General features: G+C 43.3%; 1 protein-coding gene across 1 annotated transcript; it reads right to left on the bottom strand.

The window, feature by feature from the left end:
- Positions 1-2,104: 2,104 nt before the first annotated feature.
- Positions 2,105-25,577, bottom strand: LOC8030843 (cytochrome P450 3A24). Its single transcript, XM_029979956.4, has 15 exons — positions 25,443-25,577; positions 25,258-25,348; positions 21,517-21,613; positions 16,404-16,456; positions 16,207-16,303; positions 10,906-11,022; positions 8,631-8,719; positions 8,047-8,192; positions 7,097-7,212; positions 6,125-6,272; positions 4,909-5,069; positions 3,824-3,915; positions 3,570-3,713; positions 3,148-3,310; positions 2,105-2,361 (listed from the first exon to the last, which is right to left on the bottom strand). The coding sequence occupies exons 2-15, from the start codon at positions 25,320-25,322 to the stop codon at positions 2,281-2,283; spliced, it is 1,569 nt and encodes a 522-aa protein (XP_029835816.2). The 5' UTR covers positions 25,323-25,348; positions 25,443-25,577; the 3' UTR covers positions 2,105-2,280.
- Positions 25,578-26,186: the final 609 nt, after the last annotated feature.

The raw sequence follows: 26,186 nt of genomic DNA, 5'->3' as shown, positions 1-26,186 counted from the left end.
CGGTGAGTGCGTGAGGGCCGTGAGGTGACTGTGAGGGTGAGGGTGAGTGAGGGGCTGAACGTGAGTGTAGCTGTGAGGGTGAGTGAGGGGCTTAGGTGAGTGTGGCTGTGAGGGTGAGGGTGAGTGAGGGCGACCTAAAATGCCGACCTCTGTGTTTAACTTCGTTTTTACTCTCTTTCCTTTGCTTCGGCGGCGCTTACTACCGTCGCTTCGTCTGCCACGCTGTGCCTAAACATTTTAAAAACCGTCTGCAACTTTTTTTTTTTTTCATTGTCGTTTGCGATAAGCTATTATTTTCGCCGTCGATTGGGTTTCTAATCCGAAATCTTCAAATGTGCTTTTTGGTATTTATTTAATGTATTAAAAAGTGCAAGCTCATTACACATTTCTATTCCGATTTTTGTTTGTGTACGCTTGCACGTCTGGTTTGGGTCATCGTTTGCTGATGAATTGGCCGGCTTCGGGCATACACCAGCGCATACTTGGAGATGGCAGGCATGCCATGTCCTGCCTACCACTGCAAACACAATAATTAAAAATGAGGAAGATACATAGAAAGGGGGGGGGGGGGGCGGACAACGAAGACTTCCAGAAGGAAGTCTTCGTTGTCCGTGCTCCCTTTCTATGTATCTTCCTCATGCTTAATTACTGTTACCAACACGCTCGTTTTGTACTTAATGCAAAAACAAGTTTTTGCAATGTGGTGGAAAATCCTTCTTCCGCTATCCGAAGACCAAACGTGAGTAACTACGTTAGTGCAGCATTCAAATTAAACTGGAAGAGCTATCCCAGTCTGGCTTCACAATCACCACTGACTCCTCAACAGACGATTATGACAACCCCACGGAGATGGCGGACAACTTCACAGACCACAGACCAGCTGCACAACCGAACACCCAGTCCTATGTAGCCGGGTGACCAGGCAGTCAGGTTTGTCATCATCCTTGCTAAGTCCAACTGCCGGAATGACCTTGGGGGAGGGGGTTTTCGTAGCACCGGAGAGCGTTGAAAACCCTCGCCTCCGACCGTCGTATTGCCTGATCGGATGTCGGATCGGACGGTTTCGTCATACATGAGTTTCGCGCTTAACTTTGTCGTTGCGCAGCCGAGGTGGGTCCCACGGCGTCATTGCACGAGCGGCCCAAGTTGGGCATGCCCTCGTGTACCCATTGTGGGGTTCATGGGTTTCGCGTCGGCGGCACAAGTGTGTGCGCCCTCGCTTTGCCCACATCTACACAACCTTTGCCCTCGCATAGCCTAGGTGGAACCCACGGGGGTATGGCATGGGCATGTCCGAATCGGGCGTGCCCACGTTGCACCTTAGAGGGACCCAAGCGGGTATTATAGGCACCGCACCACCCCTTTCGCTCACCTGCAAGGGTCCAGTGTTAGCAGTAAAGCGTTACTTTCTCCCGTAATGTAGTAAAGTACTCGCTACATTTTCAATACCGTAACGGGTACCGTACTTACGTTACTCATTTCGAGTAACGTGTAGCGTAGTCCTATTACTCGTTACATATTCTGAAGACTTACAAAATACATTTCTACTTTTTTTTTCGTGTTTTTAGGCGTCAGGCTATAGAAATGTTTAGTGATTTAGCATTTTTATTTGCGTTTTTTTCTCACGAGTATTCAGTATCTGGATGTTCATAACGTTTCTTGAAATATGGCGGTTATGCATTCGTGTACTGTCAAAAAAGTATAACATGTCAGTTCATAATTAAAAGAAGTAAAGTCAAAATAACGTGTTTTACTTTTAAACGGTAACGGTACCGCTAACGCGTTCCTTTTATATTGAGGTAACGTAGGACAGTAACGCGTTTCTTTTATTTGCAAATAACGAGTAACGTATTTTGTTACTTTTTTTGTCGGTAACGCCTACAATACTGCGTGGGCCTTAGTTCATGTTCTACCTGGGCTGATTTTTTTTTTTTTATTTGTCATGGGTTACTTTTCGCGTTCTAGTGACCGTTGGTGGTGTCTTTTTGCGCTATGAATTCAAAAATAATATTTTTTTCATTGCCCCGGGCATTTTGACTGTTTACTTTCATTCACTTGACATCACCTAAATTAATGCGCAGCGGTGTCACACTCAAGTTCATGATTTATTCAATATTAAATTACTTTATTCACCGTAGGCGCGCTACACTTGGCGCTTGCATTCCTATTGAAATATGACTCCAATGAAGGAAACCTTGAATTTGGAAACATTCATGCAATTTTCTGGTCCATTGAGAAATCCACAAATTGACTGGAACACGGAACGGAGGTCGAGATGTTTCACGCAGTCCTCTTCCTTATGCCGACTGTGATGTGCTTGGCGTTCAGAACTCCAAACCCTATGACAAAGTCAAGCGGAACCTGCAAATAAAATATACGTATGCAAATACACTTTTCTGTTTTTATTATAGGGGGGGGGGGGGGGGGTTCTACAGGTTTGTTCTAAAAAGCGGGAAAAGCTTTAATAGAGGGTTCTGAGCAAGTGCGTTACAAGGCCCGGGGGGCGGGACATTATATAGGGTGATAATCGTCGCAATAAATTTGTTAAATAATAACACATTTTTAATTAACTTTTAGTTATTGAAGACAAAGATATCGTTCCAATCAGAAATTTGCTGAGCGTAATCGATATCAAAACAAATATGTAAACTTTAGAAAGATTTGTGACGCGTGGTGAGTTAAATTTCTCTCTCTTGCAACAGGCACAAAGCAAATGGTCTGAAAACGCGCCCGCGAGGGTTTTTGTCTTTTATTATCCGTTTTTTTCGCACCACCAGCATTCCGACCATTACACGAGTGATACATTTAGCGTAATACCGCGCTTTCCACGTGCTCCAGATCTTTTTTTTTTTTAATTTACTTATATAGTGGTTTGCGATGACGCTCAGGAAATTTCTAATTGAAACTATATTTTTCACAAATTAAAAAAAGTAATTTAAAACGTCGTAGATAATTATACAGCTAATCGTGTCGATTATACCGATATATGATGTCCTCCTGGTAGTATAACTCACCAGCACAGACTGCATTATTGTATCTTTCATTGTTTTGTTTTTCAAACAAATCCGTAAAGACTAAAGACAGCCCCTATAGATTTTTTTTTTTCCGTGGGTGATAAAATATAAAGAGGCAGGAATTCACGCTTACCTTTGTGTTTTTGGTACGAACGAATTCAACGCTGTGTAGGGAGTGGAGGATAGATAGCTTGACCGCCTCGAGAGCAAACCTCATGCCGATGCAGTTCCGAGGTCCCGCTCCAAAAGGAAGGTATGTGTACGGCCGAATACTATCGATGTTCTCATCACTGAACCTGTTAGGAAAGCGTAAAAATGAATACGTCCTAATGTGTTCAACCAATTGCCTCTTGGCTAGAGAAGTAATCGCCGAAAGTTGCTGTTCTACTGTACTTCAATCAGTACACGCTTATCAGAAAACGGTAATACGATAAATCCAGTAAATAACACGATATAATGTTTTCTCCGATAGAATGAGATGATGAATTTTGCAACCTACCTCAAGGTACGTTAGAAAATATTTGCAAAACTATTATAATAAAAGTTTAGACATACCTTTCTGGGTCAAACGTGGTTGGATCGGGAAAGTTATCTGGGTCATAATGCATTGAATAGACGGGCACGGCAACCACGCATCCTTTGGGAACTTTGATTCCGGTGTCACCCAGAACATAATCACTGAGAGCAGATCGCTCTAACCTAAAGAAAAGAAATAATGAGACAGAAATTTATGCAAGAAACGACAAACGCATATTTTAGTATGTATTGAACAAGCAATTCTGAATGGAGAATAATGAACCTCCGCCTACCTTGTTGCGGGGGGGAACATCCTCAGTGATTCTGACACGACCCCATGAAGGTATCTCAGTTTTGATACTACATCCAGGCTTGGTTCTGGTCCCTTCATGGTAAAGATTAATAAGAAAGTATCAGAGCAAATTTGCAACTTTCCTTGATATCTGCCCTTAAATATTAATATTTTATCTAATAATTGGACATATTATTGGCCAAAAAGGAACAAATTTGTCAGCTTTATTAACACAATATTTATCGTGCGATGCATATCAATTCATTTTGATTAGAGATTTCATTAAAGAAATAGTTATATAGTTTTGCTTTACCATAATAAATAAAGGTGTGATGTGTTTTTGTTTTGCTTTATTATATATAAATAAATAATACAACATAATTCCATGTGTTTATATATTAATTTACTCCTTTAAATTAATTTATTGCGATTAATTCTATTCATTTACGCCTTTATATTTATCTGACATGACGGGCAACTTGCTTCACGAAGCTGATTTATTTTTCTTCGCCATGCACAAACAACTGATTATATAAAAAAGCTAGTAATTCTGAGTAAATCCAGAACATATACCAATAGTATTGGCCGTTTCTTTATTCTCGAAGAAGTAATAAAGTGAAATTGAAGTAAAAATGAAACACCTTTAGGACTTTGGAGACTAGTCCTCAGTATAAGTTCTTCTGGATAATAGTAATCATGTGAAGATTCCGCTTCGTGCAGGCACCATCGTTTCAGAAGAGAAATTTTCCCTTAATGAATTTATTAGCTTTATTCAGTGTACTTTTGTAGCAGAAACGGGACTTATGTGTAGGAAATATCTCCTATGGTAGTGATGAAGCTACCACAAATTGTAGAAGCATAATTTGGTGATGGATGGTTCGTTCAGTCTGTCATGCTAGAGGATTAATCGAAGGCACGCTACATGGTGTCAGCAAACCTTGAAACACCAAGGACAACCTGGAACATTCAGCAGCAACATAAGCCACTAAGTGATTGACTAGATAATGATTATAACACTAAAGAAACAAAGACGCGTCAAACATGTCTCTTTGACTCCTTGTTTTGTAAATGCATCAGACGTCTTACATGTTTCTTGAAGCAATCATCCACTTCTTCTCTCAGCTTTGCTTGAATTTCAGGATGTATCGCAAGAAGGTAAAGTGTGAATGAGATGACAGACGACGTCGTGTCTTGACCAGCAAGAAAGAAGAGAACGCACTGCGCCATGGCCTCGTCTTCAGTTAAGGCTACAACAAATCGAGAACAATAAAAATGAGCAAATAAAAATAATGTTCATATTGTTACTTCAAAATACTTCGCAACACTGATAAAATAATTGCAGGTCTTTCTAGTTTTTGATAGATGATTTCGTTTCTTACAGTTCTCCCTAAAACATGATAAAGGAACATCCTATGGTGAGCAGAGCTGGTGTAGCTACGTATCAGCGTGTGGGAATGGAGCGACCAGGCGTTGTTCCACAGCATGCAGCCTTCAGTGCAACGCTTGTGTTCTAATGGTAGTGAGAGACACTAAGTAGGGTGAAGGGAAATATACTAGAGCAAGAGACAAAAAAAACCTGCCTTTTTGCAGCATAAAAAAAATTGCAAAAAAAAACAACAACAACAACCGCATCTCCACGTGGTGAATGATGTTGATTGGGGCGAAGCTCTGGTGGTGCTTGTCTGCTTAAACGCTGGGCCGCAGCATGTCGAGCCTTTCGTTCGTTTTCATCCATGTCACGCTGCGGTCAAATGCTCAAATGCGTATATAACCAAGTTCCATACCACACGTTCTCTTTCTGACATGGATGAAAACAAACGAAAGGCTCGGCATGCTGCGGCTCACCGTCTACGCAGACAAGCACCACCAGTGCTTCGACCCGATCAACATCATTCACCACGTGGAGATGCGATTTTCTTTTTTTTTCCCTACACGAGCACGTAAGCACGAGCACCCGACGCCGGACATCGGACGGACATACGGACATGGCTAGCCCCTAAGGAGCTTCGCCCTTAAAAATATAAAGAAAGGCAACAGTTTACTGGAAAAAAAGTTATGAGAAGACTACTGTCACGGGGGAAAAAAAAGGAGAAATAAAAACAGAACTAGAGCCAGAAAAGTTAAAAAAAAAAGTGATGAAATGGGAAGGGCAAAAAGGAGCAAGGTCAGTGGTAAAACAAGGCAGATATTAAAACATCCCCCAAAAAGATAGGACAAACGAAAATGTCCCGAGATATCAAATGATGTCATCGCTTCATGGTGTTGAGCAACTTGTCTCGTGAAACAAGGGATGTACACATACCTTTAACTCCTCCAACGAAGGAAGTGTCCGTCTTCATCTCCGAGTCGAGGTTAAAAAGTTTCTCGTCAATCGATGTTGATATTTCATCTGTGGCTGCAATGCTACCGCCTCGGGCATCCATCATGAGCTGCAAGAAATCCTCCTGCCGCTAAAAAAAAGCAAAGTTGGCCAAAATGTTATCAGACAGACGTAACCAATCAGAAATAATCCCTATACAGCGATGTTTCGTTAATATTGACACCACCGTTCTCGTTCATATGGACACTACCGTTAATGTAAGTTCTCCGTAATAACGAGACAACAATGCATGTATTTTCCCAGTTTGTCTCTAAAATAGTGTTCATATATCCATATTAACGAGGCGTGAATGTATTTTCTTATAGACTATTCCACGTTAGATCACATAATGATGGTCCCGGTCATATTTTTTCCTATTAATGTAAAATTATATGTGTAAACTGGATTCTTGGGAGTAGATTTCTGCATGTTAGGGCACACAATGATAATTCGGGTCATATTTGTTATATTTATGGAAAAGATATACGTATTCATTCGTCAGCAAATGGCCCGGGAAGGGGAGGGGGAAGGGGGTAGAGGGGTCTTAGTGGTACGCAACGCAAGGAATCACGAATATAGAGGTAAGCTAGGGACAGCATGACTGAGCAAAGTACCACAGTGAAACCTTGGCAATCTCCACGCGTCGAGCTTCGAAATATTTTATCTCCGGAATAACTTCATCTACGGCGTTCACACATGGCTCAATGCTCCTCCCAAGAACATGGCTCTCACATATATTTTTAAAAATAAATTCAAAACATATGACTCGGACAATCATGGTTTGATCTGACGTGGAAACACCCAAGTGAAACATGAACTGGGTGGAATATCATCCCCAGCGTACCTGCGTATTCCCTGTGCAGCCTTATCCTAAAACGTAAAATTAATAAAACTGAAACTCGAGCTTATGCTTACACTTTGAGATTTCTTTCGATTCTCAATAATCTGGAGACTGAGGTTCTTGAAGTAAAGAAAGATATCGCTGTTGAATGCCTTCATTTTCAAAAGTTTGGCAAGTCCCGGTAACAAAACTGAAACACACGTGAATCAAGGAACGTATTATACACAGGGCAGACATATTTTGAAGTATCAAGATTGAGATTCGTGACACGCAGATAAGATAAAAAGGCAACTTGTGACGTCAGATCGGGACAGTAAAAGTAAAATACCTTTATAAATAATAACATTACGTCAAAATACCACCGACGATGGCTGTCAACATCTCTCCCATGGTCAACTTGAACATTGATGCACGTCGACGGTTTAAAATTCTGACTACCACTGCCAGCAAATTTGTTCTTAATGGTTTGAGACGGTTATTTTAAGGTGCAACCCCGAGTGCTACCTGTGTCCTTTTTATTCTTCAAGGAACCCAGCGTTAATGTGGCGATGTATACGACGTTAGCAACTAATTCTCGCGAGGTTCTCAATCTTGATGAAGGTAAGGGTTTTGTGAACGAGTTCACTCCCCAATGCGATTACGCCAGCATCCGTTACGTACTTCTGCTCCGTCGTTACCGAATTAGACATGGCGGCCTTTCTGTGGGCTATGTTTCGTCCTTTGAAGACTTTCAGAGGAACCGTTACTCAGCGTGAACCAAAGCGCGCGCTCAACTTCGTTTACACCGCATGTACAGCCAGTGGACCACTCTCGTTATTTTAAAATCTCGCGTTCCTCTTTCGAAAGTTGTATCTCTTACACCGTATGGCATGAAGCTAAACAATTCACTCGGAGAATTTCCTCTTTCACAAGTGCCTCAAATCTCGAAACCCGAGATATCTCAACTCAAAGCATCAAAAACTCTATAAAATGCTGTTTCTAATTGACGCTCACTGGCGCAGTAGAAATGTATTGCGCTACTCACAGAAAAAGACGAGTCGCGGTGTTATTTTTCCTGAAAAGGCCTGCCTGGCTTTGGCGACAAATTCGTTGGTCTCCTCGGTGTGCGAGTCCAGTCGGGTGCCGAATGCGCACCCTGCTATCACATCCAGAGCGTAGTTTCCGTAAAACCTGCGAAAATAAGTGGACAAAAGTGAACGAAAGCTATTATATCATAATATTCAGATCTCCTTTTGAACTCTGATTCATTCAAATTTTGACGCAGCATTTTACGCGCCGACCCGTAAGGTTGTCCACATTCTTGCATTGTGTGATGGAGACTGTGGCGCTTGAACTGTATAGACTTCGTCCTTCTCTGTTGGTGGAGGTGACCTTGAGATTGAGTCTATATAAGGAAGCGTACTAAATAAACGAGTTAGCTGAGTTTGAGACGTCGTCCGGCGTATTTTCTGTCTCTTCTATGTTTTGGTATTTCCTCTCTAGCCCAGTCTCAGGTTAATTCAACATATTTACCTTTTTAATTTTGTTTATTCTTCAGAACGAATATATACCATGTTTCCTACCGCGAGGACTGAAGACTCAGGAAAGAAAATAAAGATGTTCACTCACTGTTTGAGGTCTAGTTCTCCCTCTTTTTCAGCTGTTTCTTCCAAGTGCTGTGCTGTTTTCCGAGCACAGTCAGCGATCAAATTATTCATCTGTAAGAAATTGCTTAGTGAGCTGAAATTGACTGTCTCATGTCGTTAACTGATTTTTGTTGTTTTAAAAATTCGAATTTAAAAAGCTAATGAACCAACAAAATAGAAAGATTAAATAAAACTGACCGTAATTTTTCATACACCCACCAACCTCTTCGACTTATTTTTGATGAGTACATGCTACTCGTTCTTCTACAGGATTATGCACGTACTTAAAATCACAGTCTTTTACTTGGAAATTATTCACAGTGAGGAGGCTACAAAAGTAGTAAACACTGGGCCAAAGTGTTGTTTGACGGTTCTTTGACTTGACGCCCAACAAAAGGTCATTCATTTTTTTCGAGATTGTGTTTATTTTATCTGATTTTACCTACCGGCTGTCAGTGAACAATATCAACGTTATAGAATAATATCTAACGTTTTCTTAGACAATTTATTACAAATATAATTATGATAGCGACTTCACACTGCACATTAATATTACTCCGGATTCACTAGCTTCAATTGCACTTTCTTGGCGTAGTCGTTTGGCTTCAGAGAGGGTTAGAGCACGGTCTCATTGACCCGCAAAATATGCTTTGGCCATCGTTCAGAGAGGGTGCCAGCAATATAACCATTGAAATTGCTTATGCATTCAATAAGAATAAAGGAAAATCATCTCGGCTTCACACTAACGGCCCTTACAGGTACTAAGAAAACCACGAATTGCCACACAATGCTTTTTACAATATCCCCTATTGTGAATGCAACTTGACTTTAACAAATGTGATTGTCCCCACCTTAAAATATTTTTGCTGCACAACATTTCACTGTAATATCGATACTATGCAACTTGTACAATTTAATTTTTTTTATCGTTGTTAGTTGTGTTATATTTCTTGTTTACTACAGAGAAGGCCTTGAGCTGTTTGCGGACAGGTCAAAGTAATGTTTATAATTAATATTATGCTGTAGTGTATGTCAATAGGAGAAAAGATTAGTCGCTCGCATTGCAAATTATGCGACACATGCACATACATACACCGCCAATACATCACTGAAGCACATCAAGAAATTAAAAGCGCACGACCAACACAACATACAAAAAGAAATAAAAATAATACATTCCACAAATTACTGCATCGTTACAAAATAGGTAAATCCGGAACTTTACCTTTCCGTACGTGTCTTGTCGGACACGCTAACGTCAAGGTAAATTGCTTGTCTTAAAAATGGCTCATTCAAACCTGTGGACAGACTAGTTTCTAATTCTTTCCTCGACCCTCCCCGCTCGTTCTTCCCACGTAGATATACTCTTCTGTGATGCTCCCTGCACTGGAGCCCGTATGTTCATTCCGGCAGTCATTCTTGAAACACCTTTGAGGTGTGTTAATTTTTTCTTCTAACACCGTCTAGTCATCTAACGTTTTGTAGTAATTTAGCAGACACTCCTGCTGGGCGCTTCGTAATAATGTTAATGCGTTCGACATAGAACCAAGTCCTTGCTGTCATGACAACCTAAAAAAAGTTAGAAGATTTTGAAAAAAAAGAAGAAAGCTTTTGCATGGGTTTATGAAATTTGAAAATTTTCGAATCTCGCCAAATACAAAATATGTGACCTTACAATTTAAAGATGGTAGCCTGTGACGAAGCATTTCCAAACATAACACCTGGCCCTTGTAAAAGACTAGCATTCTAGGATACGACCAAGTCAGGCAGAGTCAACTGCGGTGTTTCTATTCAGAGATGACCCAGCGTGTCTTACAAAGCAGACGACAGAAGTGAGTGACGTGCTGCCGCAGGTTTGCATATTCGTGTTTTTATATTTTTAGTTGAACATTTCTTTACTTCCACCATGCAGGATTAAATTTAAATTAATTTAGGTTCAACTAAGATTATCTTTAAGAAATTTGACCACCACCGCAATGTCATATTCCAATTGTGACATGCTAGCTACTTCTTCATAAGATATACAAGCCTGACGTTCATGACGTCCAGCATTCGTCGTTAAAATATTTAAGAATATTATTTCAAATTTTGAAATAAAGCGAGCGAAGCCTCGAAAATGCACAAGGCAGAAATCTTAACTAAAACAGACCTCTGGCGAACGGTTCAGCTGAATCCATATATAGGCGCCGATTTCTCCGGCTCGTCTTACAGAAAAGCCTCGGGATCGAACATAGTGAATATTGTGTAACCGCACAAACCTTGCGAAGCTTTCCCGTGGAAAACGCTGGGCTTGCTGCTGGGCGGATCCTTCTCCATTTCTCAGCAGGAACCATGCTCATCATGTTATCCAAAAGGGGATCGAAGAAATTGATCATCTGCGTACAAGAATTCCACTTATACCCCTTCATTTAACATATAAAGGCTGCACAACATTAAAAGATACACTTCAAGTGTTTCCGAGAGCGTCCAGGTTTGTGCAGTGCAAGCGTTATTCAATGAAACCGTCTTACAATTGTAACTTTAGACTCGACTGCACATGAAGCGAAAGGTAGTATCGGTTTGCGAGTCAAGCGCCCTAAAATCTATTTATGTAGCAAGGTAACCCTACAGGCTCGTACATGCACTACCCTGCACGATTAACTGCACAAAACATTATTTTTATATTTCGCGGTTGTAAACTATACAAGTGTTCTTGATTCGAAGGCCCAATATGATAGTGGCTTCGCCAGAAAGAATATGCCCTTTTCAGAACTCCATCAAGCAACACTGATGGTTGCCATTTCTTGGGCAGGAAGCGCGAGATTGAATCCGAGTCCTCGCCGAACGCTGACGTCACACTCCTGTCCAATCAGTGCGCAGAGTCTAATACATGCTCAAAGTCTATTCATACCTGCTAAGCGTCTATTATTCCTGTGCTTGCTTCAAAATGTTTTCGTAATGCGATTGGCAGGGTAACTTTGTGGACTTATCTGTAGGGTGCTCTGCGCGCGACGGGTGTTGATTTCTTTAAGGAAAGACGTCAAAGGAATAAGTGATTTGCTCGGCAGAAGGTTATCGACAGCTACAGAAGTCAGGGTAGATGTGTAACGTAATAATTCGTGAAATAAGCATTTAAAATCTACCAGTTCACTTTGTTACGTGCGATTTAACCGGCATTTTTCAATTAGAAATTTGTTTCAGGCTCTTAAAATACGCCGTAACAATTCCTAAAATTGAAAAAAAAGAGCGTTTTCTAGCGAGGTGTGTAGTTGGACGGTGGAGGTCAATATCACTATTTCACTCCTCTCATCTTAGTTTCTGTGTCTCAGTCTCCTCACGGCTGAGTTTGGGCAGAAAATAGCGGGCACCTGAATTTAATTGCCCACTTAACCACTTATTTAGAATATTTTTGCCGCACAACGAATCTGTAACTAGAATGTGACACGTAAAACAAATCTTTAAAAAAATAAATAGATATTAGCAAAGAATCGCGGAGCTGGGAAGTATCATGACGCAAATGCACCGCATTAGTATCCTATAGACATACTTCCGAATATCTTTAGCTTATTATTGAGATGCGGTCGAAAAATGTATTTGTATCTCAGTAGTCAAATACATTAACGATGTATCAGCTGTATCACAATACTTGGCCAAGCTTATTTATAGTCTCTACTGAAATCTGTTGTCGAAAATTAACTGTCACTGGCTTTTACGATGAACTGGAAATCTAATTTTGTGGGAACCCGCCGCATAACTTTCTACAAGAAAAAAGTGATTTGAAGAAAGGTTAGTAGCAACAATTGCAGATAAGTTTTTCGCACAAATCGTTTCATTCTTTACACTTTAGCAGGACGATCGCTAGAAAGGAGAAGAGTGAAGAGCAAGAAACCATCAATCATAGACGGTAGAAATTCTCTTATGTTGTAACACGTACCGTGCAGCCTTTAAAGGGATTGTCCGGTCAAATTTTGTATTCGAGAAAACAATTGAATATCATTGTTATTGCCTCGAGAAGCATCGTACGTGCAATATCCAAATTTTATATGCCCCTCTGCGCGAGTAATTGAATTTATACTGCTCATATCTCATTCTAGCGTAAACGCTGCTTTCGTTGGGAACATTGAAGCTCTGACGTCACAAAACACAAAGCGAGTATTTTTGTCTCGTTGTTTGCCTGCGAGTGAACGCTTCAGCGTGCTTCGTTTTTGTTGTTGTGCTCGACTTGTTTCGTGGTTGGGTGAGATTTTTGTTGCGCGGTTGGGTGCCACAACCACCGGGTAGCACATGCGAGCCAAGACATGACGTTCCACACTTTTCCGCGAGACGTGCAGTGACGAGCAAAGTGAATCGTCGTCGTGCGTAGGGACTGGGTTCCCGTCCAGATCGAGATCCTGTTTATGCAGCAATCATCTCACAGAAAAAAGCTACGAGGTGAGCTCTCAGCGGACAGAAGGCTTGTAAGCTGAGGTGTGGTGCTGTGCCAACGATATTAAACTACGTCCACCCACTCCTCGCCCAAATCGGATCAATCAATTTAGGTCTGTTCGATTCGCCTGAACTGGCTGAACTAGTTCGGCAGTGCAGGAACTGGTATATTCGATTCAATTGTAAGTTGCACGACCGCTGCACTGGCGCGTTCGATTCATCCCAGTTCTGAACGAGTTCAGACCCAGTTCCTCAAAATCTTGCACCGGCTCCGGACTCTGTTCAGCGTCCGTGCAGAAGCAGACGACAAGAGCAGACGGCGATAGCAGAACTCCTCGTTCGTCTCTGCTCGCGGTGCCATTTTTCGCAGCGCTTGCTCTAATGTCTGCGATGTTTAACAATAACGCTGATACGGAGGTTGCATTTCCTCTCATGATAATAACGTACCCGCGGTGGACGCGGAATTGAGATCCTAACCAAGGGTGGGAATTTGCTTGATTATGATATTCTAAAAGCGTTTGGCTCCCTGTGGTGAGTGTTGAAATATTGGCTCACGTATATTGTTTCTTTTTGATGCTATGTGGGGATCCACAGTGTTGATATTCTTACTTACAGACACGGGAAAGGTATTGCCCTCTTGATAGTCTCCGCCTTCAGTTGCTCTTGGATGCATATTGACGACTCCGATACATTAGAGGTCTGGGATTTAGTGCGTTGGCACTCGCATGTCCCCGTAGCTGAGCATAATACTGCATGCTTTGTCCGCTGGTATCTGTGGACCCCCACTAACGGGCCTGAGAAAAACACCGAGAATCGGCATTTTTTTTTTGCCGATTCTCGCTTCAACTTGACGCCAAAGTTATGGTCGATAACTGTCTTGGCCAAGACGCTATCGTCAGGCCTTCGTCTTCGAGGTGACCGGTATACCGACCGCGCGCTGCCGCCAGTGACTCCCGACGCAAAATCATCCTGATGCCGCGAACCTATCGTCGAAATGCAAACATTCCCTTTAAGGGGCATTTGCCGCTACTTTCTTGACTTGTAACCGACTATAGTTCAGAACTTCCTGGCCGAATCGAACAGACCTTGATTATGCAGCGAAACCGAAACCGACAGCTTGGCCATCTCGAAATGATACCAGAAGTTGTATTTAGCACGCGTGCAGCCCGATACCTGTTTGACCCGCGTGTGAAAATGGAGCGTAGATACGATTCACCAAGCTCGTCCAAGTCAAGTGACGAGTCCGACATGCATTTGAACGGTTCGCCGTTTGCCTTCGACCCGCGGACGTCGCCTCTGAGGGAATGACCCGCAGCCTCATCACGGATCCAGTGGATCCGCCGAAATGTGTACCCAGATGCCGCTTCGTGTACCTAAGTGCCGCTTCAGAGGCGAAATCTGCACCCTTTGCTTTGCAAGCGCCCCTAGTTCGATCGGCGTCTGTCGCAGTTGTGTTTGCGCGAAACGGCATACGTATGCTCGAAGCTTATGGCTGTCTGCGAGTAATATCCTGCTAAAAGGCGTGACTTTTTTGCACGTGCTTGGGAACTGCATTAAAAGAACCGTATTTCAGTAGGGTGCTGCCTAGGAGACTATATAATTCGAAACAAAATACAAGACATCCATCGACCAACGCTTGTTATCCCGACCATCCGACAAACCTTTGCGTTTTGTGACGTCACGCAGCACCTACGGATGTCAGCCATTGACACTGGCGAATTTCGGGGTGCAGTTTCGTACATCGGATCATGAAAGGTTTAATTAATAACGGGAGATCATATATCAAAATAAAAATAACGTTTGTCTATATGAAGGCTCCCTCGACGTAACGAGCGCAAGAACTTAAGTACTTCCGATTTCGACCGGACAATCCCTTTAATGCAGACAGGTTCGGCTCTATGTGGCAAGAAACAGAGGGACAGAGACGAGAGAAAGCGCGAGGACGTCAAAACGCGTTCGAGCTGTATTGTCTAACCTCTCTATACCTTGGGTGGCTCGGAGCACTTCAGACGATGCACCATCAAGGCAAAACAGCGTTATTTCTGACAGACGCCTTTTGTCAAGAGTGACATGCAGACTTTGCCTCCGGTACCTACGTGGGTCACCGGGGGCTCGACCAATGTTTCTTTAAGTGAGAGTCAGGATGGCGGTTGTGATTAGATGAAGAGTTCGTGGCAAAGGAAGGTGCGTCATTTGGCAGAAAAATAGGAACATAAGCACTACCATTTGCATAGGCTTCGCATCCTCCGCACCCGCCACCATTTGGGAAAATTATATTTTTTGTATGGATTTGTATCTGTATTCCGAGACACTTTCTTGCCTTTTTCAGGAAAGTGTCATAGGGATATTTTGTTACACAGCAGATAAATGTTTCTCAGTATTTGTTTTTTATCACTAAATTATGTATCTCATTATTTGTATTTTCCAATACTCTTGGAAGTATCTCTGTCCAGCCCTAAAATGAGTTCACCAAATGCCACCTCAGGCTCGTACCTTGACGTCCACCCGGCTTTATAACAGTTTCACTGAAGTATTATTCCTTAATTGAACGTGTCTTAAAAAAATATATCAATCCTACTTAAGCCACCCTGCATGTATAGTTGAAGAATGTGTCCTTGTTAGCTGTCTGGCTCTCAGGAATTGAATGTCACATTTTTTTTTTTCTGGGGGCGACACAAATGACAAAAGTAACAAACAATTTATGACCAGTGAAAAATAAAAATAAGCTCAGTAAGAACACCTGTGTATTAGCGTGATCTGCAACTTAGTAAAGCATGTGCTGCACCATTTAATGATGCTAGAAAGGTCGAATGCAACTGTGCAGATATTACAACGAGAATACATAGAATTTGTAGTAGTGAGCCACTTTTTTAAACTTCTCTTGATACAAGCGAGGCGTTATGCCCAAAACTAAAAAACTGTTGCTTTAAAAAGCAAACTTACAAAGTGATTCTTCTAATCAATCTTTGTTCAGTTTTTCATACGTAGTTTGTGTTTAAGTGGCTAAGGAGAACGAAGTTTCCAGTACTATCCATAATGTATACTCCTTGACTACACGATGTCTACTCCGTATGTGGCGACTCATATTTATTGAGCTCTTGTTGAGTGGACTTAAATGCATGTACTTACAGCTCAAACATGAAGTATGGACTCACCCTTCTATTTGGCAAGGAAGGGAAATCTTTGACGAGAACGAGTTTCACAAGTTCGGGATCGCCAACGAAAAGCATCGGTTTCCCACCTTCATAGACACTGCATGTAAGTAATAAAAAAAATAAAAGAAGAAAAGAAGAATGGAAAGTATTTTTAAAGCTTAGCTACAGAAAATAGTCAAAGATTTGAGGAAACTCACCCAAATAATTTTCCAAATTGAAGGTACCTATCCTGGTCCATCCGATGAAATGGCTGAAATAAAAGCAAAGACGATTAACTGCAAATAATGTGAGAACTGTGCTCCGGCCTGTATAGAAAGATGTACCTCGCGCTTTATATTGTGTTGCATTTTTACTGCAAGAGCACCATTCAAGTGGAAATACTTATCGTGCCGGTTCAAACAGGGTGTCTGATTTTACTTCGAATATATTTTATTTAAGAAGGGGATGTGAGAGTTAGACCAGTTTCATCTTCACCGTGTATTTATCAGCCTCGGTGGACATTAGATGATGGAATAATCGTCGTGGTGAGTAGGTATAATGAACTAAAATTTGTTAATTAACTTAATATTTAGTTTTAGTGGTAATGTTGTCATTGTAGTACTGACGGCAATTACTATCAGAGCCACACTAATAAGAAAAATTGCTAAAATGTTATAGTTTCTTTACATATTAATTGATGAGTTCAAATATTTTTGCCAACCCGAATAAAAGTTGTATTTTTTGCCCACAATGTACGAAAAAACGCAAGGGAGATCTGCAGCACGGTCGCGCAATGCCGTGGGAATGGTGTTGTAACGTAACTGAGCACAAAGGTGCGACGTGGTTCTTTGTCATAGCAGTCGTGCCTGACGTCGTTTATGCCACTGACGACCGCCACCAGTGCTTGGTGATCCGTGAAGTGGGTAAGCGCACTGGAAGTTTCTAAAATCATCCAACATTACCCGTAGCAACTGGGTACTGCCAAAGTGGGATTTCGGATAACGCGAGTAATGTTTGAAAACAAGTCTTTCAAGCAGACGACACGAAGATTCTCCCTTCGTCGCGCCATTGTGGGCGGGACGGGAGGGCTGCTCCCTCTCCTCGCAACAAGAGGGGAAAAAACATAAGTTCGAGGTACACCTAAGAACTTCTTATGAATTGTGAATGCGAAAGCATGCAAGCCGCTCGTCCGCTCCCTTTTTCGTCTGCTGCGTACTTTTTGTCGCCGGTCAGCGCGCGTGCTCCCCTGGTGACCTTGGACGCTCCGTGTTAACGGCGCTCTGATGGACACGCAGCGCCATGGAGTGAGCGGTCGTGGAAACTGACGAGCGCAGCGGCCAATGGGAGCCCCGTCGACGCGCGCCAGCCAATGGAACCGAAGGCGAAATCGCGGAAAGTAGGTGCCGTTTTCGAGCTTCAAACTGATGACGTCAGCTTGCTCCATGGGACAGTTAATGCTTCCGCATTAAAACAGTTTTTCCCTTCGCGCGCGCGGCGACGACAGCCCACGGGGTTGAAATCTCTGCAAAGTGTTGCCCGTGAAGCTATCGATTTAAAAAAAATTAATACAAAAAGAGCGCCGCAATTTCTGCCCAGAATGGCGCTGGGAGAAGTCATGTAGTCGTTTTAATCCTGCCGTTACTATCTCGGCAGCGACCTTGGTGAGTGCGCCGACCAGACAAGTGACAACGTGACAGAAACGACTATGTTACTCTTCTAAGCGTCGTTGTGGGCACTGCTTGGGGAGCTCTTTTTGTGTGAACTTTTTAAATAGGGTAAAAAACGGGAAAATTAATCAATTAATGTCTAATAAGTGATTGCCGTTTCCCAATTTCTTTCAATTGGAATGGCCTCTTAGTTATTGCCGTCAATACCGCTATTGCAAGGGGGCAACTAACGCCGATAATTAAAAAAGAGTTAATTAAAATACGTTAGTTAATTAGCCACTTTACCATGATGATTATTCCCCCATCTAACGTCCGCCGAGCCTCTTAAGGGGCACAGGGCCGGCTGGCTAGAACCAGCGTCTCAAATAAGACTCTCTTATCTGAGACAAAGAATGCACTGCCAAAGCTAACGCACGAGTGGAGCGGCACGTGAAGTCGAGTCTCAAACGCTGGCGCGCCCCAGGCTTGGCAGTGCTTTCTTCGTCTAAAATAAGGCAGTCTTATTCGAGGCGCTGCTTCTAGCAAGCCGGGCCTTAAAAGGAATCTGTGATCATCCGTTCTTGGACATAACAGATTCTACTGGCCCTATACTCCGTTTCAAACATAGCGTGCAATGTAGTCAAAGCTAGCGCGCCGGTTCGCACAGCCGACTGCGACTACGTTCGCTCCACAAAATAGTGCGGCCCCTGAAAAAAAAAAAAAAAAAGGTCGAAAAGTGTACATCTTTGGAGCTAGTAACTAATAGTGGCGTTATGATTTCGAGGGAACACCAATTCTTTTTCAATAAAAAGGAAAATATAATGTAAACTACTCCAAATTATTTTCCGTTTTCGTTCGTGCGGCACTCGCACTCGCTTCGGGTTTTCGGGTTGTGCGGCTGCCCCTGCCTCGCCGGTTTCGTGAAGATGGCGTCTTACGCGGGAAGCTTTCTTTTCCTGCTCGGATATTTTCGAAGATTTGTTGTGTGAAGATCTCGCAAAAGTGCAAGCAGGTGATCGCCAACGTGTACGCGAGTTCAAGAACGTGTTTCCCGGAGACGTCGGTCCGTGAGGTCCTGGAGACGGTCAGTAACGACACCGGAATGTCTGGCAAGGTGGCGTCCCCGAAGCGAAGACCTCGCAACGTGAAAGTTCCGAGCACGCGGACAGTGTTGTGAACTGCCACCTGTTATGTCTGGTGTTGAAATCGGCCTTATGGCTTCAAAGTGAAACAAGCCTCAAGAAGGAACTGTGTCGGTGATGAATCGTGCCTACGGCTCCGTCTGCTTGCGGGCCCTTACAGCAGGCGGTGCCCGTGATTGCATTCCGAAGCGTCTGGGTTCTTCTGCCTGCGGGACCGTAACCTTGGTCGGCTCCGTCTGCCTGAGGCACCTTAACCTTGGTCGGCTAAGTAAACGACGCACATGCCCGTGCCTGTATTCCGAGGCCCCTGCTTTCCTCGAAAAGGAAACAACACTCGATCCTGATCTCGAGTGCCGTGTGTTGTGTACGCGTCAATTGTGAATCACTCCCGGTTCATGTGGGCGCCGGCACCAGAGCACCGAGATACTGCCGTCTGGATGACTTCTTTCATACACCGGCGAGTATTCTGACTCTGAAGGAAACTTCCATGAAGTCACATCACGTGAGGGAATGCCAAGCCGTCTGAACAATGGCAGTGCGGTCCCCTAATCACAATATTCGTTATATAAAGGACCGTCCACCACACTCTCAAGGTACTCTCTGATTTTCACGCTACCATGTAAATAAAGGGCTTTAAATAGAGACGCCCTGGATCTCGACCGTTCTTCCGTTTTGACGAGGCCGGCGCAAGTTCGAGCGGAACACCAGCCCCTAGTCTACCTTCTTATAAATAAAAATCAACAAGAAAAGAGGAATTGAAATATGCACTTCCGCAATACGCACAATCTTGCACAAAAAATCGGTCGAGGAAAAAAAAAAAAAAACAACCTTTGCGCCTTAAGTGGATTCGAACCACCGCCACCGAGATGTCGGCATCGCCGGCATCGCCGGAGCAGCGCCTTGTACCGCTCGTCCACGAAATCTCGCGGAGTAACACAATTTTGTGTGTTTTTTCATGCGCACTACTTCAGTAGCTTTCCCAGCGTTGCACGCGATGTTTGAAACGGAGCATCCTAAAAAATAAAAAAAAATACAATCACGTGACGGCGATTTTTTTTTTAAAACGGATGAAACGTCTGGACATGCCCTTTTCTGAGCGGATCTTTCCCCACCTTCCCCGAGGGAAAAAATCCGCTCAGAAAAGGGCGTGGCGTGAATGTAATTTTTGGATTTTTAGGATGCGTTATGGCGCATAGAATCTGTTACGACCAAGAACAGAAGATCGCAGAGACCTCCTTAGTGTCCCTTTAAGTCCAGACCACGGTATAAGAGATGATCCAGACGCAGCTGACGCAAGGAGGAAATGGGACCAATCAAGCAGCGCCAAAAGTGCAAGTCACTGTGCCTTTTTTGTTTATGATTGATATGATAAAACACGTACATAAACTTACCAAACACTATGATGGTGCACTTTTGACACTATCCGATTGGTCACGTCATCATAGATTACAGTAACGAAACATAATTTATAGATTAAATAAATGTTGAACCGTTGCTCGTCTTAATTGTTCGCCATTCGCGTTTTTTACGTCGATAAAAGCCGTTTTAAGCGTCTGCACGAGAAAATTCACCGAAATGCACCGGTATTTTGGAAATAAATCAGCACCGAAAAACATCCGCCGATTTTAGGCATAAACACCAGAAGGTATACGGCATAATTATAATGTAGCGAATTCACATACAAAAATAGAGTCCACGTGCAGTTTGACATTCGCATCAAATTATCAAATACGCGATGCTTTTTCGAGATTGTAAATATTGCGATATATGGGGACTTTAAACGCATTTCGAAGATAAAAGAATATAAGTTCGACGTGCAGTGAATAGTGATTTATCCGTGTAATTTCTAATGGAACAACCACATCCACCCATGCGTCCCGTATATCATAATAACACACAAGAGTCATATGAATAACAATTTCAAAATTAACTATAGCGGACTTTACCATTTTAAGTATTCCAAGACGCTCTTCCTTTTCTTATAGACGTACTATAGACATCTATTAATGACGCTGTGTGCCCGATCTATTTCATAATAATTCCCCCAATTTGAAAATTATTATGAAGATGGGAGAACCAACAACCATTATGCACCGCCTGACAGGGAGAGCAGATAAACATGACTATAAACCTCACACTGACCTTTGCGTTCTTTATTCTTGAAATTGCAGGTGTGTTAGTTTTGTATGTTAATATAAAATATTGATGGGTAAACGTGCATACAATTTCTTTCAAGAGTGATGCTATTACAACGGTTCGCTTATTATTCGAACCTAAGAAATAAAAATACACCCTTAACCCTCTAAATAATTCTTGAACTCGCCCACTTAAAGGCTCACGGCTCCTAATATGATCTGATATTTGTTTCAAAATATACCAGTACCCACTCTTGAGAAGTGCACACAATATTTCAGTTATAAATCCCTCTTATTACAGATCAAAAATTCTTTCGTTCAGACGCGAGGACATATTGATTAGAAACTTACAACAGTTGCATTCCGAATATCTCTTTACAATTGGAATATCAAGGAAACAATGCTCACCTTGAACAACATTCGTTTACCCGCTGCAAATATAAGAGAGAAGTTTTCGTGGACAACATTCTGCTCTTTCCAGTAATTTCTGTATCTGGCTGCATACCTGAAAGAGTCCAAAGAGCAAATCAAAATGTATCATATGTGTGAAAGATACGAATCACGACAAATATACATCCTGCCAAACAGCAGCCATGACTATAATGATAACTTTATTGCATGAGTATTTCTTTGATTGTCTATGTTCGGTTGCTACCAGAAAAATAAAGATCAATTCAATTTATTTCATTGCTAGTTTTATAATAGTGCTGGCAGAGAAGCAAGGTTTGCTATCATATCGTGGGATGATTGTGTGACGGCCAAAAGCAATAACCTTCAGAAAGAAATTTTAAATTTTGAATTTTTAAAGGTTGATTGTAATCTAGTCCTATTCAAAGATACCTTTTCTCAATAAAACGTGACTTTTTAAATTTATTAATTTAACGGCAGGCAAAGAAATATTAATTAAATTCCTCTCAACCATTCAGTGTATAAAAACTCAAGCACACCATGAGGAACACGTTAAGTCATGCCGATAGGATAAAAAACAAACATAACAAAATATGACCAAATATGATACATTCTCAAGTTCCTGGGCATTTGTGTAAGGAGTATGTGAGCATTTACATATTTATTTCAATGCAAATTCCCATATTGCCTCATTTTGTGCAGCTAATAAGAACTCGCCGGCTACTGATATTAGGGTGACCGATTCAAACCAAGTTTTAGAGCGCACGCACCTCTAGGCGCTCGTGTCCGGCCTGAGTGGCGTCGGCGTCAGCGCGCGTTGCATTATGAGAAGTTTCCTCTAATGACGTCACATGTGACCAGAGGTCGGCATTTTAGGTCGCCCTCACTCACCCTCACCCTCACGGCCACACTCACCTAAGCCCCTCACTCACCCTCACAGCTACACTCCACCTTCAGCCCCTCAGTCACCCTCACCCTCACAGTCACACTCACCTTCAGCCCTTCACTCACCCTCACTGAACCTCACGGCCCTCACGCACTCACCGCCCTCACGCCCCTCACTCACTCATGGCCCTCACGCCACTCACCGCCCTCACGCACTCATAGCCCTCACGCCACTCACCGCCCTCACCGCCCTCACGGCCCTCACCGCCCTCACGCCACTCACCGCCCTCTTGCCACTCACCGCCCTCACGCCACTCACCGCCCTCACGCCACTCACCTCCCTCACGCCACTCACGCCCCTCACCGCCCCACACCCCTCACGCCCCTCACGCACTCATGGCCCTCACGCCACTCAGGCCAGCTTCAGATGGGGCAATTTCGCCCAGAAACTTGACGTCGCAACACCAGCAACATGGGTTTTATTTTTCTTGCACTATTTAGACACAATTACGCGTTTTAAACGTGTTTTTATGCATTTAAACCTCGTTAAGAATACTAATGCACCTTTCTGAAACAGTTTATTTCCAAAAAAAACGATCGATTTCAAACCAGAACCAAGTCTTTCGGTGTCATCATCACCGGCACGAGGTATCACGAGAAAATTTTGCGTCCCTGATTGGATGCAGCCGCCTCAAACGTATTCGAATTGCTCCGAGTTGCTTGCTTATTTCGAGCCGGACCCGATCTCAGCAATTCGTGTCGATCTAAGGAAAGCTAGAGAACAACCCGCCATTAACACCAAAATTGCTGAGAAAGATGCTCGATCTAAAGGGGGCCTCACGCACTCACCGCCCTCACGCAGTCATGGCCCTCACACCACCTCATGCACTTATCGCCCTCACGGCCCTCACGCCTCTCATGCCACTCACTGCCCTCACGCACTCATGGCCCTCACACCCCTCACGCACTCACCGCCCTCACACCACTCACGCACTCATAGCCCTCACGCCCCTCACGCACTCACGGCCCTCACAGCCCTCACTCACCCTCACACTCATGAATTTTCCTGGTTCAGAAACTCACTCACCCTCACCTCACCTGTGAAGATGAGGGTGAGTGAGGGTGAGTGAGGGCCCTCATGAGTGAGGTTTGCCGAGGTATGCATGTGACGTCACGAGTGACGTCAAGAGGGTCAGGAAGGAGGAGGAGGGAACTTTTCCGCAAAATTTATCAGAAAAAAGTTCTCCACTAAATTCAGTGGAAGCACTTCCCCGCTAAATTTAGCGGAAAAATTCCCCGCAAAAATTTAGCGAAAAACGTTCCCTTCTAAATTTAGCGAAAAAATGTCCCCGCTAACTTTAACAAAAAAAATGCCTGCTAAATATAGCGAAAAAATTTCTCGCTAAATTTAGCGGAAAAATTTCCCCGCTTACCTTAGCGGGAAAAAAGCCCGCTAAATGTAGCGGAAAGTTTCCCCGCTAAATTTAGCGCAAAAAGTTTTCTGCTAAATTTAGCAAGGATTTTCTTTCGCTAAATTTAGCGGGAAATGTAGCGAAAATTTCCCGCTAAATGGGAGGGGAGCAGGAGAGGAGGAGGGCCCTACTCTCCCCTCCGTATCCTCCCTTCCTCCTCCTCAAGAGCTACGCTCCAATTTGGTGTTACAGGGAGTTGTGAACGTCTTTCATTTTTTTCTGTTTGCAAATTTGCTCAGTTCATTAAGCGTGCAATTCAATAGTGTCCACTGTCGTGTTCGCATTTATCTTGGAGCTTTTCGCAGTCAAGACAAAAACATCTAATAATAGTGTAACTGTATTGTCTCTACTCTTGTATGCTCCCGCTGAAAAAGAGAAAGAAAAAAAGCTTGGTTGCCCACTACCGGAATTCCTTATCAGGGCTCCAGGAATAGAGATAAAACTTTATTTGCTACTCAACGGTGGAGCTCTGTTGTCAAGGCTTAAAGGTCGGGCGATATATGTAGTATATAGACACTAGCAGGAAACATGATGGCGCACAATGGCCTCACAAGAAAATATGTTTACAAATCACATGAACTCACGCGTACGGCTTGGGACACCTCACCATGGAACTATGGAACGTCACCCTAGCAATGTCTAACATTTATCCTCCAATAATGCATTTGTTCTTTCTGGAATTTTTGCATCCCTCATAGCCTCTCCAATACCCATTAATTAAACTCTCTCAATGCAAAAAAAAAAAAAGAAAACGAACAACAACAATTCATGATTGTTTCCCGAAAAAGTATTTTTATTCCTTACGTTCACGGCGGTGTTCGCCTCGAGTGCCTAACCGTGTCAGTCAACTAACGCCAGAACGAATCATACAGTGCCTGATATACTCTGAGTGCAGCAATGGACACTTTACTATCTCGGCGAACTGGCACCCTGTAATTTTTATTTTATGTCCCAGAACATACCAAACCCGGAAAGTGTTACTACATATAATTTGGCTTATCACATTCTTTCACGTTATGCGTACCCTCCTTGTAGGCACGCGCAAAAATGATAACCCTAGCCCTCGGGAGACATCTTAATGTTTGGTTGAGACTCTTGTAGCAAAATGTCCTATCACCAGCTTAAAATGGTTCAGAATTCAGTGGAGAGAAACCAGGTTATGATTTCATTATGCATTATGATAGACACCACAGGCAGCTTTGCTATCATGCTTTCCGTCATTGAATTTATTAGATAAAAAAACGATATTTGATGTTTCTAACACCTCAACACAAAATGTAAAAAGTCAAGCTTTCGCATTTTGACGATCCCCGCGGAGGGACCTTAGCTTGAAAATGTACGTTGTGGACTTTCCAGCAAAAAAGGAAAGTGAAATCTCACTTACAGGTACAACAGAACCAGTGCCGTCACCACCAAGATGACCCAATCCGGAACGCCCAGGAAGTTCATCTTGCACCCGACGACGCCTCGTTGAGCTAGCGCGAAAGAGAAACAATCATGAGGAACAAGCTTCTGCAAGTAGAAATAAGGTTTCCCCTGCGCTCTTCCTTAATATTAATTCGCGCTTACGTCGCAAAGAGAACCGAGCTTGGCAAGAGTAAAGAGCCCAAAAATGAACGCAGCAGGCGAAACCGCAGGCGCAGTCCGCAAAGAACTACGCCACTAGCCTTCTAAGTCAAGCGTGGATGCGCGGGAGAGCTGCCGGTGGCATTATTTACTTGTGATGGGCGAGGGCTACGTGGTGGCAGCGAAGGGTAGCGCGGGAAAGGAGGAAAACGTAAACTCCGTTCACCCATAAGCTGACAGTACGGTGGAAGCTACGGGCTCGCCGGACCAATCAACCGAAGATTTTTCGTCACCTGCTCCTCTCTCTGCGCTTAAATAAGGGCAAGAACAGGATCACGGGGGGAAGCGATAGAGGCGTGAGTGGTTCAACGAGCGCGTAGGTTCCAGCGCACTGTCAGCTTAGGGCTGAATGCGTCTGCGCGGCGGCGACGTATGATTCACCCTCGGCCCCGACGAAAGTGGACAGGCTATTGAGCGATGTCGCAATATTGCGCAAGATGTGTTTATCTGCGCACACGCTGGGCATTACGTCTATCGGGGGCGGCCTGCGGACTCGTGAGCAATCCGCCTGTTGGTGTGGTAATGAGGTTGTGCATGTCGGTTCATGTCCCGTAAGCAACAACAGCGCATACACGAGGGACGAGGAGAAGAAATATGCTCACAAAATACTGCGACCATTCTCCGGTTGATAAAGAAACAGACTGTCTGATGGACACTGCGTTGGACATTGAGCTGGTAATTGAATAA

The sequence above is a fragment of the Ixodes scapularis genome, unplaced genomic scaffold, assembly GCF_016920785.2.
Source record: "Ixodes scapularis isolate PalLabHiFi unplaced genomic scaffold, ASM1692078v2 PGA_scaffold0__279_contigs__length_252992795, whole genome shotgun sequence".
In the NCBI taxonomy this organism is placed as follows: domain Eukaryota; kingdom Metazoa; phylum Arthropoda; class Arachnida; order Ixodida; family Ixodidae; genus Ixodes; species Ixodes scapularis.
This window is presented reverse-complemented; position numbering and strand designations above follow the sequence as displayed.

Bases quoted from the DNA above. Each gene is read 5' to 3' on its own strand.
- LOC8030843 (XM_029979956.4), bottom strand. From the start codon at position 25,322: ATGAACTTCCTGGGCGTTCCGGATTGGGTCATCTTGGTGGTGACGGCA. The intron at 11,023-16,206 runs GTGAGTCCATAC...TCTTGTACGCAG, and splicing joins CTTCCTTGCCAAATAGAAGG to ATGATCAATTTCTTCGATCC. The intron at 5,070-6,124 runs GTATGTGTACAT...GATTTGTTGTAG, and splicing joins CTTCGTTGGAGGAGTTAAAG to CCTTAACTGAAGACGAGGCC.